This window comes from Bos taurus, chromosome 3 (genome assembly GCF_002263795.3).
Source record: "Bos taurus isolate L1 Dominette 01449 registration number 42190680 breed Hereford chromosome 3, ARS-UCD2.0, whole genome shotgun sequence".
Taxonomy (NCBI): domain Eukaryota; kingdom Metazoa; phylum Chordata; class Mammalia; order Artiodactyla; family Bovidae; genus Bos; species Bos taurus.
Genome location: NC_037330.1, coordinates 50,625,391 through 50,642,460, shown reverse-complemented (window position 1 = coordinate 50,642,460; position 17,070 = coordinate 50,625,391). Strand labels below are relative to the sequence as shown.

Here is a 17,070-nt window from a genome sequence, read left to right as displayed (position 1 = left end):
TCCAGTTGAGCTATTTCAAATTCTCAAAGATGATACTGTTAAAGTGCTGCACTCAATATGCCAGCAAATTTGGAAAACTCAGCAGTGGCCACAGGACTGTAAAAGGTCAGTTTTCATTCCAATCCCTAAGAAAGGCAATGCCAAAAAAATGTTCAAACTACTGCACAAGTGCACTCATCTCACTCATTTTGAGCAAAGTAATGCTCAAAATTCTCCAAGCCAGGCTTCAACAGTACATGAACCATGAACTTCCAGATGTTCAAGCTGGATTTAGAAAAGGCAGAGGAACCAGAGATCAAATTGCCAACATCCATTGGATAATCAAAAAAGCAAGAGTTCTGGAGAAACATCTACTTCTGCTTTATTGACTATGCCAAGCCTTTCACAGTGTGGATCACAACAAACTGTGGAAAATTCTTCAATACCAGACCACCTGACCTGCCTCCTGAGAAATCTGTATGCAGGTCAAGAAGCAACAGTTAGAACTGGACATGGAACAACAGACTGGTTCCAAATTGGGAAAGGAGCACGTCAAGGCTGTATATTGTCACCCTGCTTATTTAACTTATATGGAGAGTAACTCATACAAAATGCTGGGCTGGATGAAGCACAAGCTGAAATCAAGATTGCCTGGGGAAATATTAATAACCTCAGGTATGCAGATGACACCACCCTTATGGCAGAAAGTGAAGAAGAACTAAAAAGCCTCTTGATGGAAGTGAAAGAGGAGAATGAAAAAGTTTGCTTAAGACTCAACATTCAGAAAACTAAGATCATGGCATCCGGTCCCATCACTTCATAGCAAATAGAAGGGGAAACAATGGAAACAGTGAGAGACTTTATTTTGGGGGGTCCAAAGTCACTGCAGATGGTGACTGCAGCCATGAAATTAAAAGATGCTTGCTCCTTGAAAGAAAATCTATGACCAATCTAGACAGCATATTAAAAAGCAGAGACATTGCCAACAAAGGTCCATCTACTCAAAGCTATGGTTTTTTCAGTAGTCATTTATGGATGTGAGAGTTGGACTATAAAGAAAGCTGAGTGCTGAAAAATTGATGCTTTTGAACTGTGGTGTTGGAGAAGACTCTTGAGAGTGTCTTGGACTGCAAGGAGATCCAACCCATCATTCCTAAAGGAAATCAGTCCTGAATGAATATTCATTGAAAGGACAGATGCTGAAGTTGAAACTCCAATACTTTGGCCACCTGATGCGAAAAACTGACTCATTTAAAAAGACGCTGATGCTGGGAAAGATTGGAGCCAGGAGGAGAAGCGGACGACAGAGGATGAGATGGTTGGATGGCATCACTGACAATGCACATGAGTTTGAGTAGGCTGCAGGATTTGGTGATGGACAGGGAAGCCTAGCATGCTGCAGTACATGGGGGCCCAAAGAGTCGGACATGACTGAGCAACAACTGAACTGATGATGGTTTCAATAAAGATCTAGATGATTTGGGCACTAAGTAAGTACCTCATGGATTGACATCATAGAATACTTTCCATATTTTGGTATTAAATCATCATTACCAGAACTAAAAATTGCTGATTTATTTTCTATTTGTTATAAATTTTGATAAAACTGAGTTTGTTTTCATTTCAAATAATATGAGAAATATCTTCTATTTTAAGAGGAATCAATGTTTTATTTTTAATTATTTTTCCTTTGACCACATTGAGCTGCTTATGGGGGTCTCAGTTCCTCAACCAGGGATTTCCTAACCACTGATCTGGCAGGGAATTCCTAATGTTCTCTCTCTCTCTTTTTTTTTTTTTTGGCTCCTCCAGGTCTTAGTTGCAGCAAGCAGGATTTTAAATCCCGTTGTTGCATGTGAGATTTTTTTATGAACAGTTTCAGCATGCAGAAGGCACAGGCATCCCACTCCAGTACTCTTGCCTGGAAAATCCCATGGGTGGAGGAGCCTGGTGGGCTACAGTCCATGGAGTCGCTAAGAGTCAGACACGACTGAGTGACCTCACTTTCACTTTTCATTTTCATGCATTGGAGAAGGAAATGGCAACCCACTCCAGTGTTCTTGCCTGGAGAATCCCAGGGATGGGGGAGCCTGGTGGGCTGCCGTCTATGGGGTCGCACAGAGTCAGACACAACTGAAGTGACTTAGCAGCAGCAGCAGCAGCATGAGGAGTTTTTAGTTGAGGCATGTAAGATCTAATTCTTTGACCAGGGGTTGAATCTGGGCCCCCTGTGTTGGGAACACAGTCTTAGCCACTGGACCACCAGAAAAGTCACCACAATGTTTTATTTTTTATTCTGAAATAATTTCAAAATCACAAGTTGGTTGTAAGAACAATAGTACAGAAAATTTCCATATATCCTTCTTCTAGGTTCCCTATTGTTAACATTTTAATACATCTGCTTTTTCATTTTCCTTCTCTCTACATGTATGTGTGTTCAGTTCGGTTGTTCAGTCGTGTCCGGCTCTTTGCGACCCCATGAATTGCAGCATGCCAGGCCTCCCTGTCCATCACCAAATCCCGGAGTTCACTCAAACTCATGTCCATCGAGTCAATGATGCCATCCAGCCATCTTATCCTCTGCCATCCCCTTTTCCTCCTGCCCCCAATCCCTCCCAGCATCAGAGTCTTTTCCAATGAGTCAACACTTCACATGAGGTGGCCAAAATACTGGATATGTGTATACACACATAAATGTAGTTATTTTTTGTCATTTTTTGAGAGTAAATTGTGAAATGATGCCTATTTTGAACTCCAAAATAGTTCAAAGTATATTTCCTGAAAAACAAGAACACTCTCATACATAACGGTAGTGTGGTTATCAGAATGAAATTGACATTGATCTATTACCACCATCTAATCCACAGATTTCATTTAAATTTCACTGACTATTCTGAGAATATTCTTCGTAGAAAACAAACAAAAAAAAGCCCTTCCTTTTTCTTTTTTTCTTTCTTGTCCAAGATGAAGCCTAGAATCGCACATTGCATGTAGTTGTCTGTTTCAAACTGGAATAGTTCTTTAGTTTTTCCTTATCCATCCTAATTTTGTCATTTTTGAAGGATACATACCAATTACGCTGTAAAACGTCTCTCAATTTGGGTTTGTTTGCAGTTTCATCAAGTATCAGACAGATTAGACTAAGTGCTACAGAAGCAAAGGAATTTAACAGCAGGGCCTACTACCCTCAGGGAGTTTACAATCTAGGGTAGGCTATGCTATGCTAAGTCACTTCAGTTATGTCCGACTCTGTGCGACCCCATAGACGGCAGCCCACCAGGCTCCCCCGTCCCTGGGATTCTCCAGGCAAGAACCCTGGAGTGGGCTGCCATTTCCTCCTCCAATGCATGAAAGTGAAAAGTGAAAGTGAAGTTGCTCAGTCGTGTCCGACTCTTAGCGACCCCATGGACTGCAGCCTAACAGGCTCCTCCGTCCTTGGGATTTTCCAAGCAAGAGCACTGGACTGGGGTGCCATTACAAAGGTGCTGTGGGAAGGCCCCTAACCCAGGCTTGGAGCACTAAGGCAAGGCTTCGTGAGGGGCATGTGCTCTGGACTCGGAAGCGTAGTCAAGAAGCAGGCAAAAGTGCTCTACACTAAATTTATTCTACTTAATTAAAATTTTTTTTCTTGCTTACAAAAGTAATACAGGTTTGTTATGAAACAACTTCCTAGCACAGGCAAGTCAATGCCGTTAATAATCCTCCATGCTAGTGCTCACAGTCGCTCCCTGTCGGATTACCAGTCTGGAGATGAGGGACTTTGCGGCTCTGAGGATTCGTCGGGGGAAGGCGAAGGTCAGCACCGGTCTTCCCACCAGCAGGGGGAGGCACACTGCACTCCGGCCGACCGGCTGGTCTCTCTTCCACACGTCGCGGGCGTGTTCGTCGGCGCTACATACTGCGCCTGCGCGTGCGCCGCGGCCTTTTTCCCCCCCGGAGCCGTGCTGGTTCTGCAGCTCTGTGGCAAGCCGCGGAGTCTGGGTTCTGATCCGCAGGATGGTGAGTGGGTATCCCGTTGCTGGGGCTACAGATGCATGGGGCCTTCCTCTCCTTGTCCTAAAGCCCGCCTAGAGTCCGTTTAGCGCGGCGCAGGAATCGGATGGCGTTAGATTGCCGGCTCCGCTGTGGTCGGGCTGCAGCTCCCAGCGTGGCCTTAATGGCTGCCACGGCGCTCAAGCTTAGTGGGGGGAGGGGTTGAAGAAGATGGGAGCTGGGACAGGGGATTGAGGAGGAGGTGAGTAGAGTAAGCAAACGGTGTGGATAGTTCTGGCTTGGCAGAGGGGAGCTCCGGCAGGCGGCCCGGAAGGGAAGATTGCATGGAGTCGGTCTCAGACTACTGGCCTGAGTGGAGACGGGCTCTGGCTTCTCGGACCCAGCTCCGCTCATGACTGGTGGGTTTTCCGAGGGAGCGTCGGGGTCGGCAGGTTGTTTGGGAAACCTGTGTTACTGGTCCGAAAAAGTGGCTTTTAAGCCCAAACCATCAGTAGAACCTGGAGGCTCTGGTGTCTTTGGGCCCCGAAAGAAAGCCCATTTAGTTTGGTGTACCTCTCCTGCTTTTTTCTCTAAATTGTCGCTGGTACCAGATTTTAGTGAATTTTCGGGTGGTGTGGTGCTGTAGTTTGTGGGGGACTGTTGTTTTAATCGGGAGTGATTGCCGAGTATGTGCTTGGCCAGTTGTGTTTCGTGACAAGAAATTTAGGCTTTTGAAAAAAGTTCGTGGAAAGGGAAAATATAGGTTCATGAAATGGGACAGCATTAAGAACAGACTGACGTTTGCAAAATAGTTGTCTTAAGCAAAAGTTGGGACACAAGGATTGTTGGTCCAAGAGGGAATAAAAGTGGAGAGTGTTTAAAACTTTAATAGTGCTCGTTTTATATCTGGTTACTATAATAAATTGGCCTACATTTTGTATGTTTGCTTTTTCATTCCTGTTTTGGCGCTGATTCATTTTTATTTTGTTGTATAAAATTGTCAGTCTTGATAGATGGAAAATAGAAGAAAAGTGATTTGATTTCTCAGATTTGAGAAAGTGATGGTTTTCTGGATTCACTTTTGAAGTTTAGGTTGTTACTTTGTCACAAAGTTAAGTTGTTACTTTGTCACAAAGTTTTGTTTGTCACAAAGTTAAGTTGTTACTTTGTTACAAAGTTAACTCAAATGTCAAAGACATCAAGCTAAAACATTTATCAAAGTTTTAATAATTTACTCTTTTATCTTAAAGGGGTTTGTTAAAGTTGTCAAGAACAAGGCCTACTTCAAGAGATACCAAGTGAAATTCAGAAGAAGGCGAGGTATGGTCAGGTTTTCATATTCTCATTAGGAAAAGATTCTGCTTTGTAACGGAGTGGACTTTCTTAATTTATTTTTTTCTTTCAGAGGGCAAAACTGACTACTATGCTCGGAAACGATTGGTAATCCAAGATAAAAATAAGTACAACACACCTAAATACAGAATGATTGTTCGTGTAACGAACAGAGATATCATTTGTCAGGTAAGTTGTATTTTAGACTTAAATAATAGTTGGTAACCTCCACCCCCACTTCTTCAATTACTGTGCTAGAGACATACTTGGGAAGCAGAACAAATGTATGCATTAGGTCTGTCTAGTTTGGTGCCTGGCACTCCAAAAAACATTCATTGAGTAGTTGTTTTAGTAGGTCTGAAGGTGGAGCCTGGAGAATTGGTACTGTTAAAAAAAAAATACTTTGAAGATCAGCTGTTCAGCAATCCTACCCCAGTTTAATCCATTCAGTTTAGGGGGGCGGATTAGAGAAATTTATGGTTCTGTGCTGTTTTTCGGGGGATGGGAGGATAAATTTAAGACCTAGTAGAAGGTTCTTGACCATTGTAATTCCAGTAGGATACTAGAATTTGTTGTGGACTAAGTCCACTTATGCACTGCTTTGAAGAGGTAGGTAGGTGTGAATATTCCTGTATATTGTTTGAAGTAGTTTTAGTAAATATGTATGAAGGTGTCTCCCATGCAAAAGATTTTCAGAAAGCAGCAGTTTGCTTATTAGTTCAGTCTCTCAGTCATGTCCAACTCTTTGCGATCCAGTGGACTGCAGCACACCAGGCTTCCCTGTCCATTACCAGCTGTGTAATTTGAGACATATGTATTGTGGCATTTGACTCAAACCTACCTGCTGTAGTTGACGAAGCCATAAATCTGTAGTTGAAACAGTGAGTGGGTTTAACGAAGACAAGTCTTAAGTGATGCAGGTCTGTATCTAGCTTTTTGTTAACTCCTTTGACAAAGAAGATACTTGGGACAAGTAATCAGTGAAAACAGATTACTAACCTCATTTTTCTTTTATTGTAGATTGCTTATGCCCGTATAGAAGGAGATATGATAGTTTGTGCAGCTTATGCTCACGAACTCCCAAAATATGGTGTGAAGGTTGGCCTGACAAATTATGCTGCGGCATATTGTACTGGCCTGCTGCTGGCCCGCAGGGTATGTACAAGATTATTTCAATTGGCATATTTTGGAATTAGCTCACTTGAGTTGTCTGTAACATAGATGGTTCATAGATGGATCAGATACCTTCAACCGTGGGAACAGAGAAGCACCTCTTGTTGCCCTGTGGCTTAAAAGGGCACCACTGCAGAAGATAATTTTATAAATGCATTGTTTCTAACAGATACACTTTCTAATCTGGGGAAGCCTTTTTTCCTCTCCAGTTTTCTTTCCTGTTTGTTGTGTGTATCTAGGCCAGTAGAATTTTCTGCAGTGATGGGTATCTGTAATCTATGCTGTCTGATGTGGTAGCCACTAGCCACATACATTGAGTGCTTGAGATGTTTTTAGTGCTACTCATAACTGAGTTTTTAACTTAAATATGAATAACCGTCTGTGGCTGGTTGGTGGCTACTTGTTGGACAGATCTACTCAAAAGTGTAGATCTTGTGAGCATCAGATCAGATCAGTTGCTCAGTTGTGTCCAACTCTTTGCGACCCCATGAATCGCAGCACACCAGGCCTCCCTGTCCATCACCAACTCCTGGAGTTCACTGAGACTCAAGTCCATCGAGTCAGTGATGCCATCCAGCCATCTCATCCTCTGTCGTCCCCTTCTCTTGCCCCCAATCCCTCCCAGCATCAGAGTCTTTTCCAATGAGTCAACTCTTCGCATGAGGTGGCCAAAGTACTGGAGTTTCAGCTTTAGCATCAGTCCTTCCAAAGAAATCCCAGGGCTGATCTCCTTCACAATGGACTGGTTGGATCTCCTTGCAGTCCAAGGGACTCTCAAGAGTCTTCTCCAACACCACAGTTCAAAAGCATCAATTCTTCAGTGCTCAGCCTTCTTCACAGTCCAACTCTCACATCCATACATTGTGAGCATCAGCGTACGTTAAAAATGCAGACTGTTCTTCACACCTTCAGAAATTATGTTTTGATAGGATGTCCACGTGATTTATATGCATGCTAAGTTTTGAGAAGCAGTGCCTTAAGCTTTTGGGGTGGGGCTAGGCATTGGTTGGGGGTATTCAGTTTTGTTTTAATAATCTTTGCCTCTGGGTGGCAGCATTTCCTATAATACAGAAAGGAAATGAAAGTGTAATTTTTGCCTTGTTTTTGTTTTCTTGGTTAAGCATGTGCCATTGTTGGGGACCCACATCTTCACTGGTTATAAACATGTTTGGTTGGGGAACACTGTCTTATATATGAGAGCATTTTATTGCAAAGGCACTACTTGTGAAACCATAGCCACCTGACGTGTACTAGCAGAGTAGTGGCTTAATTAACATAATGTAGTGGCTTTGTAGAGAAAAAAAGATATTGTTTTAAGTACTGTGTCCTAATTGATTGTTACAAAAATCAAGTATGGACAGTGTAGCCGATTCAGAAACTGTTAAACAGTTATCCTTGTGATTAAAATTGGATGTCTGAAATTTCTTTAAAAGTAGGTTGGGATAAAGAGAAAAGTGAATTGGAAAGAATTGTTTTGTTTGGCTATTAAAGTTGTGAATTTTGAGATATTTTAGAGTTGTTTGAATATATTCTGATAAGCATTTAGACTGGCTTCTTTGTTAATAGCTTCTTAATAGGTTTGGTATGGACAAAATTTATGAAGGGCAAGTCGAGGTGACTGGAGATGAATACAATGTGGAAAGCATCGATGGTCAACCTGGTGCCTTCACCTGTTACCTGGATGCAGGACTTGCCAGAACTACTACCGGGAATAAAGTTTTTGGGGCCCTAAAGGGAGCTGTCGATGGAGGCTTGTCTATCCCTCACAGGTAATAATAGTATTCAAGACCACATTTCCTGGACTCCAAAACGGCACTATTTCTAACTAGTTGGGCTTTGGAGAAAATTGAACCAGTGAAAGTAATAGCAGTATCATTGTGTACTTGCCATGTGCTGGGTACTGTGTAAAAGGAACTTGGTGGGGTGGGAAGGAATTGTAACATGGTTTATAAGTGGAGAGACTGGGCTTCAGAGGTAAAATGAATTGTCCAAGGTTTTAGAGCCAGTAAGTAGAGAAGCCAGTGTTGAAACCACTACCTTTTGTGTGTGGCTGAGTTTTGGTTGAAGTAAAGTGAAAGTTGCTCAGGTATGTCTGACCTTTGCCACCCCATGGACTATACAGTTCATGGGATTCTCCAGGCCAGAATACTGGAGTGGGTAGCCCTTCCTTTCTCCCAGGGAATCTTCCCAACCCAGGGATCAAACCCAGGTCTCCTGCATTGCAGGGGGATTCTTTACGAGCTGAGCCACAAGAGAAATTTTGGTTGGAAATGAGCAGCTCTATTCTACCGATACTCCCCCTCCCCCGCCTGTTTTGGCAGGGGAGTGGTAAACAGTAAAATATAGCCTGACTGGCACTTACTTCTGTAATAGAGGGGAGGGAGTTGTGTCTTGCCAGTTCTCTTGCAAGGCACCTGTTAAATGTAATCTGGAACAAATCACTTACCATGTGCCCTGAGGCACCACTAAGTAATTGTAGGTTTTCAGGAAAGTAATTTTGAAACATGTCTATGAAATATGGAGAACTAACTTTATAGTGGCCTTGGTTCATTTAATAGTTTTTAAAGGTGCTTGTTGCATGATTTTCTGTCCAGGAATTCAGAAATTAGCTGCTGAATGATGATATCCCACTAACTGAGCAGTCAGTAGTTGGTCCTTTGGTTGCATATGATGCAATTAATTGTTTCAAGACGGGACTGATGGCAGCTACTGAAATGAATTCCTGCTAGTAAACTGATTTCAACCAGTATATACTAAAATATGGAAAATTTTATTTCAGTACCAAACGGTTCCCTGGTTATGATTCAGAAAGCAAAGAATTCAGTGCTGAGGTACACCGAAAGCACATCATGGGGCAAAACGTTGCAGATTACATGCGCTACCTGATTGAGGAAGATGAAGATGCTTACAAGAAACAGTTCTCTCAGTACATAAAGAACAACGTAACTCCAGACATGGTAAAAAATTTTTAAATGCCTGTATTGGTAAATTTATAGAACCAAGTTTTCTGTTTTGGGTAGGTACGTTAATACAGTTTTATTTCAGGTTAACAGTTAAAATTGAATAATGGCATGTTCGTAGGTATAGACAGACCTTAAAAAGCTGGTTTTGGCTTAAAATGAAATTGGGATATTGGGCCCAGGGCAAGTTAAAAAGTCAGAAAAGATATTAGAAGGAGCTAGGCTTGTCAACATGCTTTTAGGAATCTTTTAGATGCTTAAGGATGGCAAGCTTCAAGCATCCAAATCTAAAGCATTTGGTGGCTCTTACGCATTTGGCTGTTCTGTAGTTAAAAAATTCATTTGTGTGGTCATAGTTATAATCTACTCTGATATGAGGTTCTATGTACTAAACTTCCCTTTTCTTGAGATAATAGGGGAAAGGTTCAGTCTTCATTATAGCCAATAAGTGCCATGTTGATTTTCTGTGTCTCAGGCATGCACAGAAAAGGAGAGGGACAGGTCTATCGCTAATTGTGTGTGATGTTGCAGAAGTGAAAGGGCCCATGTTTTCTAAAGTTTAATGTTGAAGTTTAATGTTGTGAAGTTTATCACACCTAAAGTTGAGTCTCAGGGTTATCTCTTAACACATTGAAGTAATTGAAGATGATAGTGCTAGTGTTGATAATGAAGGCATAGAACACCAAAATCACAGATTATAAAACCTACAAATATAGAATTTTATGTAAATTGATGGATTATATGTCAAGTAATTGTTGTTATTAGGTTCTTTCTGTTGGTGCATAGTTTATATTTTGGTATACCTATGTCTAAAAATTATATTTAGAATTATAATTGGGTGGTAGATCACTTACTGTCATTTGTATGCTTAGTACACAATCTTTTAAGACTAAATAAACACTATAGTTCTGAGTTTTTGAGCTAGGAAATGGGTAGCTTTATATTAGTAATGTAGATGCATGTTAATTTTCACGTGAGTATATTTATGTTACTATTGACATCACCCTAATATTAAAAATACCTTTTAGTTTGACTAATTCTGCTTTGCCTATAAAAAACTTCTTCCTAAGCTACAACATGTGTTTCAGATGTCTGCTTCCTAATGCTTTCTTAATGCATGGTATACTTCAGCCAGACCATTCTTTGGCTAATCCTTTTACAGTAAGCTCATTCATTTTATCTGTAGAGGCCTCTGCTTATGTGTGCCTCCTGAAATCTTCTGCAGACATCTGGTATGTCTCCAACAGAATGTCTTTTTATAAACTAAATTCATGGTGTTATCTACGTACATGGTTGTATTTCCTATGGAATTGATCTTGTGGAAGAAGTGAACTGGGTTGGTTAGATTTGTTAAATGGCTGCATTTGAAGTCATTAAATTTGTTAAATACAGTAGAGAGCTGTAATAGCTAAGAGAAGTAGAGAAACTTTCAAAAGGGATTTAGGTATTTGAGGTCTCAAGTGCTGTTTTAAGTTTTTGCATTATTTTCCTTGGCTAATGAGCTTTATACAAATACATGTTGTAATTGCATTTTATCCACGTTGAATGTGTAGTTTTAGAGATCTGGATTAACTTGACTCATTCTTAAGGAAGACGGTAATTGTTACTGAGTCTCAGGCATTTTAGTTTCTTCATGACTTGATCTTCCATGTGTTTGGTAGTCATTTGCTTGGGTTAGGAAGTACTGAAACAATTCAGAGAGTTGCAACATTGTTTTTTGTTAAATTTTAGAACAAAATTCTCAGTAATGTTTCTAATAGCCTTTCAGGATTTTCTAGGGAAATTCAGACCTCTTTCTGATTCCACTAAGGCCTGATACTGCCAGATATGGTGATTTGTGGTAATAGATCAGGAGGTCCCTGGTATGGGATCCTGGGAATAACTTTTGTAAAGACCTATCAGAAATCAGTGGAAAATAGAAATAATGGGGAATGTGGGAGGACAGAGATGCATTTGGCATTTGTTTGTTGGCCCACATGTTCTTCATTGTAACCTCTTAAATGCTGGCATGTATCCATACTTGAATGAACGAATTTAGGTCAGATGGTTTTAAGCGAGCATAGTATGTGTTTCTACAGAAACAGTTTATTCTGAACTTGACTCAAGAAGTATAGTTGAACAGCTCAGAAATTGTGAATTTTTTTCTTTTTGAGGAAGAGTAAGTTAAGTTTTGTGAATAGTGTCAGTTCATATTGCCTGTGGTAAAAACTGGGACTTAGGAAAATTTGGTTTTTATATGGATACCGACATGGACTTAGTCCTTTTGAGAATCTGTCTTAGAAGGACAAAATAGAGCAAGCAGTAGAATACAGTGTGTCATATTATCGTTTAGGGCATGTGAAATGAAACCAAGTACTGTTTGCTTTGCTTTGTTTCAGATGGAGGAGATGTATAAGAAAGCTCATGCTGCAATACGAGAGAATCCAGTGTATGAGAAGAAGCCTAAGAAAGAAGTTAAAAAGAAGAGGTTTGTATCTTTTTTCTTTTGGAAAGAAAGGTTGGGAGGGGTTCTTGCCTTGTTGCATCTCTCGCAGACTCTGAAATTGTGCAAACTCGATCACTAGCTCTGCATGATGTTGCAGAGGTGAGGGGAACCAGGTTTGCTAAAGTAATTGTGGTGATAGAAATGTATTAGCCTCGGATGCTACCGAGGTGGCTCATTCTATCCCAGTACATTGTAACTACTGCCTTTTTTTTTTTGGCTGTGCTGTGTGGCACATGGGATTTTAATAATGAGTCTAAGCATTATACTTAAATCTTTACTTGATTTTTGGCCCTGTGATATAATAGGACAGTGTCACAGAAATTGGAATTTGGGAAAGTTAGACTAAGATCATAAATGAGTACATGTATTGAGAATTGGATTATTTGACTTTTAAAGTCAGGTTTTTAAAAGTTACATCCCTTTGTTTTCTTTTTGTTTCCTAGGTGGAACCGTCCCAAAATGTCACTTGCCCAGAAGAAAGATCGGGTAGCTCAGAAGAAGGCAAGCTTCCTTAGAGCTCAGGAACGAGCTGCTGAGAGTTAAACCAAACTACAATTTTCTATCAACATTTTTCAGATAAGAATAATAAACTTATTGAACAAGCAGCTGTTTGTGTTAAGCTCTTGTTAATGAAATTTTGGAAAGCACCTGACATAGCCAGTATTTTCCTTCCAGAAAGAAGTATAGCTTTTCTGAGAGCTTACATATTGTCTGAAGGTTCATATCTGCTGCCTGGGCATCAGTTCTTCCTGACAGGAGTTAATTCAAGTCTGGCAAGCAACAGACAAACCTTCCATTAGAAGTATTTCTTCAATTCATTTATTGTAACCAGATGATAAGTGGGAAGAAAAAGTACCTTCAAAGTTTACAATTTTAAAGTAAGAAAAACTGTTGCTAATTAATTCCTGGCTTTAATTTTTCAGAGGAAGCTGTCCCATGAAGGTCATATAATTTTAACATATTCATTTTAACCAGGTGAAAGCTTTGAGCAGAAAACACTGGGTCTTTCTCACACGAGATGTTTCATTTTATAGAGTTGAAAGGCACATGCCAGATCTGAATAAACAAAAGAGGAGCACATATCAACACTTGTATGTCAAATTTACACGACAAAGTGTTAGATGGGTAAATTTACATGCCTCTTAAGAAACAGCCCTTTGGCCAATAGGGAATGTTTGAAAACAGTTATTAATAGGAAGTTGTATGATTTCAGAGTCCCACTCTGAACAGCTTAGATTCAAGATATGTGGAACTGTTGGGTCTATGGCCTAAAGATGCACCTTTTGAAGGACCAGTGGCTGGTTACTAAGATACAGATGCTTTAAATCTAGGATGATGAAAGCTCATCCATATTCAGCCTCTGAAATTGGCAGTTAGTTACATATTGCCAGAAAGAATCTTCGTGATGGGTTTCAAGTGGGGAAGGGCCACTCAACATTCTGAAGCCACGTAAAATTTGATATATAAATGGATTAAGTGTATAATACAAGAAACCATGCTATTAACCCAACACCTGTTTATAAAGGAGTAATTTTAATTTACCTGCTTTGCAGTCTTAATTCCTGTTAATGTGCAAACTTTACCATGCTAAGACATTAGTAAATTTATAAATTTTCTTTTTTAAATAGCAGCTTCAATGCAGACACAATTTCCAGCACTGATATTTGGCTAACAAATCTACAAAATACTCTTCACTGTTGATGTTTATGGAATGAGGCTTTTCACAGCATTATTTTTTAAGTCATTAGTCAAAATAGTTACACGGTAGATGTACTAGGAAGTGTACCAAGAGTTTCTAAAAGGACAGGAATAAATTTTTTGGACCTTTTGATCCTGTAACTCCTGCCTTCAGCAATCAACATGTATTTTAAGATGATGGCTTCCTTAGGATTGGGGAAAGGAGTTAACGCAAGGGTTTGAATCAAGCCATGTAGAAAAAATGATGAATAGTTTTCTTTTGAAGTGCTAAGTTTTCTTAAAATGGTTACAACGTCCAAATGAACTAAGAGTCATTTGTGTAGGAAATTTTCTTCCACAGTAATGTTTTTAGATTATTTAATATCAAAGAATGTTCCATTTCCATTTGATTTGCTGTGACTTTGAGAGCAATACAAGAATACAGCTGTTTTTCTAATTCCTCACGAATTTCACTTGGAGCACCACGCAGTAGGTAGTCTTTGAGTAACTGACAGGCTTTTGCCAAGTTTGGTTGTATCACTTCTGAAGTACACTTCATTGTACTCTGATCACAGCTAGTTCGACAGTCCGTGCCATAGACACAGTCCAAGTCAGACTCACAGTGACGATCCTTTATAAGTTCTTTCAGGTTTGTCTCTGGCACAATTTTTCTCATGTCCACCATTTTCAAGTCATATTTATCATTATATCCTAGGTTTTTGGCACTAGTATCACACATGAGGAAGTTTCCATATGGGCCATGGAAAACATCTTCCACAAATTCTAGAAGTCCTATGGCTATTTTAGCCTTTCTAGGCCATGATGGTGTGAACAACTGATCCATGCTTCTTCTGAACCCAGATGGTATAAAAAGTTCAATGACCCATGGAAGGCTTATTCCATAAAGAGAGGTATATTCGACGCTTTCCATCACATAGAGATCACCACAGAATCCCATTAATTTGGGGGTATGTTCTTTATCTTGAAGTATCACCATGAGAAGAAATTCATTCAATTGAAGAAGTGCCCATGCTGACTTCGCTTCCCCCAAGGAAACCTGGCCATCTTTGTCTCCATCAGCTACTGTCAAGATGAGGTTAACCAGTTCAGAGAGGTTCCCTTGGTCACCCAACTTTGCCTGTAAAGATAAGAACTTGGCTAATTACACAGAAGGTATGAAAAATGAGTATCCCAAGTGTAACATACATAACTAACTTCCTCTATGGGAATGATTAACCTGCTAAGTAATAACCTTGCTACTGAATACCCATAGGAGATTAAGGACATTCCCAGGTATTTATAATATTTGTCAAGTCAAAACTATGCTTTAGGTACTTGCAGTAAAACCCATTTTGCTAAGTATATTTGTCTGTTAAGAAATGACCACCCTAACTCCCATAATCTCCTTAAACCCTGTAGATAGTTAACCAAGCCATTAATTTAATTATTCTTTGCCTTGTCCATACACTTGCAAAATTGCAGCGTGATTTGCCCATATCCAAAGTTACAAAGGTCAACTACAGATTACTATCTCTTATTTTGTAATTGTTTTTACATTTCATTCAAGTATATTGTTCCAATAGTAAAGGCTAAAAAGCATTTCCCTACAAATGTTCCCTGGCACAAAACAGTCTAAAAGTATAAACTGTCCAAAGAAAAGATTTTGAGTGAAAATATATGAGTGCAATGAAAATGAGAAAACATTCTTTCCAGAAGTGTTAATTATTTTCATCTTTTAATATTTGTATTCTTTAAAAAAAAAATCGGCCTAATTTTATTTCACCTTTTTGAAAATCGTGTACCGGTTATAATGTGAAGCTATAGAGCAGCCCATCTACTTAATGAACTCTACTCTCACATCTGGACATTTTTAGCTATAATAAGTAATGTTAAAGTAAACACCCTCCTTTTTTTTTTTTTCTTTTCTTTGAATTATTTCCTCAAGATAGAGTCCTTGATATAGGTCAAAGAATAGCAACATTTTTATGGCTTACAATGAAATCCTGCCAGCTTCTAGAAGAGAACCATGTCATACCAGCAACATGTGAATGCATATACTTACTTTAAAGAGACTGTAGACCATTTCTTTGAATTTCTGGACAGTAGTTCCCCTAGTTGGCTTATCAAATAGCACTATTTCTTTTCTTGGTTCCAATTCTGTACCAAAATCAAGATGAAGTGCTTGTTCCATTTGACACTTCACAACACCTGGTAGATTATCCCAAATCCCTAAATACATCTGTGAAAAGAATGACAAATTATGCTTTAGGCAGAGTAGAAAACCCTCATCTAATCTACATGATATTTTTAGTGTCCCCCTCCTCTTAAAAACGGGGTTTTCCTGGTGGCTCAGCGGTAAAGAATTCACCTGCAATGCAGGAGACTGCCTTCCATGCAGGAGACACAGGTTTGATCCCTGAGACAGGAAGGTCCCCTGAAGAAAGAAATGCAATCCACTCCAGTATTCTTGCCAGGATAATCCCATGGACAGAGGAGCCTGGTGGGCCACAGTCCATGGGGCCATAAGATTTGGACACGACTTAGAGACTAAACCACCAACATCTCTTAAAAAAACAAATGAGCAACAAAACATCGACACTGAGCTGACTTTTTGAGTTGCAAATCTGAAATCATACTTCAAAGCTTTTTTCCATTAATTTTCCTAATTAAAAAATATTACATACCTAAATATATATATATTTATATATATATATAAATATATATTTTTACCATGATCAATTTTATTGTTTTCCAGTTTTTAAATCATGCTAAAATATAGAAAATAGAACATTTATCATCTTAACCATGTTTAACAATACAGTTCTGTGGTATTAGATTTCATGAACTTGTGGTATAATCACCATCATCTGTCTCCAGAACTCTTCATTTTCTAAAATTGAAACTATCCATTAAACAACTCCCTGTTTGCCCCCTTCCTCAGCCCTGCCATGCACCAGTCTACTGTCTGTCTCTGATTTATACTACTCACTCTGAGTATCTTATGTAAGTGTTCTTTTCTAACAAGCTTACAATGTCCTCAAGGTTTACCAAATTGTAGCAAGTATCAGAATTTCCATCTTTTTTAATGCTGAATTAAAACTATACTGTAGGAATATCCCACATTTTGTGTTTGCATTCATACATCAATGGACACTTGAGTTGCTTCCATGTTTTAGCTATTGTGAATAATTATGAATATGGATCTACACATATATCTTTGAGATCCTGATTTCAATTCTTTTACATATATACCCAGAAGTGGAATTACTGAATCATAAGGTCACGTTACTTCTAATGTTTTCAGGAACTGCCAACCTGTTTTCTTCAGTGGCTATACTATTTTAAATTCCCACCAATAGTGGGTTCTAGTTTTTTTTTTTTACATTATTGCCAACACCTGTTTTTTTTTTTTTTTTAACAGTAGCCATTCTGATGGGTGTGCTGCTGCTGCTGCTCAGTCGCTTCAGTCGTGTCAGACTCTGTGTGACCCCA

General features: G+C 39.5%; 2 protein-coding genes and 2 non-coding genes across 4 annotated transcripts in view; 3 read left to right on the top strand and 1 right to left on the bottom strand.

Annotated features, from left to right (window-relative positions):
- The first annotated feature begins 3,901 nt into the window (after positions 1-3,901).
- Positions 3,902-12,506, top strand: RPL5 (ribosomal protein L5). The gene is given in 8 exon segments (NM_001035306.2): positions 3,902-3,978; positions 5,202-5,271; positions 5,357-5,472; positions 6,304-6,438; positions 8,023-8,225; positions 9,236-9,413; positions 11,795-11,883; positions 12,345-12,506. Coding segments are annotated over 8 exon segments (894 nt in total). The 5' UTR covers positions 3,902-3,975; the 3' UTR covers positions 12,445-12,506.
- On the top strand, positions 9,068-9,163 carry LOC112446094 (small nucleolar RNA SNORD21). Its single transcript, XR_003034167.1, has one exon. It is a non-coding gene; the product is annotated as a small nucleolar RNA SNORD21 (small nucleolar RNA).
- LOC112446096 (small nucleolar RNA SNORA66) lies at positions 11,962-12,094 on the top strand. Its single transcript, XR_003034169.1, has one exon. It is a non-coding gene; the product is annotated as a small nucleolar RNA SNORA66 (small nucleolar RNA).
- A 191-nt stretch (positions 12,507-12,697) lies between the features above and the next one.
- Positions 12,698-17,070, bottom strand: part of DIPK1A (divergent protein kinase domain 1A) — a 129,993-nt gene continuing 125,620 nt past the window's right edge. The window contains exons 4-5 of the mRNA NM_001083500.1: positions 15,641-15,817; positions 12,698-14,716 (exon numbers count right to left, since the gene is read on the bottom strand). Of these exons, the coding sequence (NP_001076969.1) occupies positions 13,904-14,716; positions 15,641-15,817 (990 nt within the window). The 3' untranslated portion in view covers positions 12,698-13,903. The remainder of the gene's footprint in view (positions 14,717-15,640; positions 15,818-17,070) is intronic.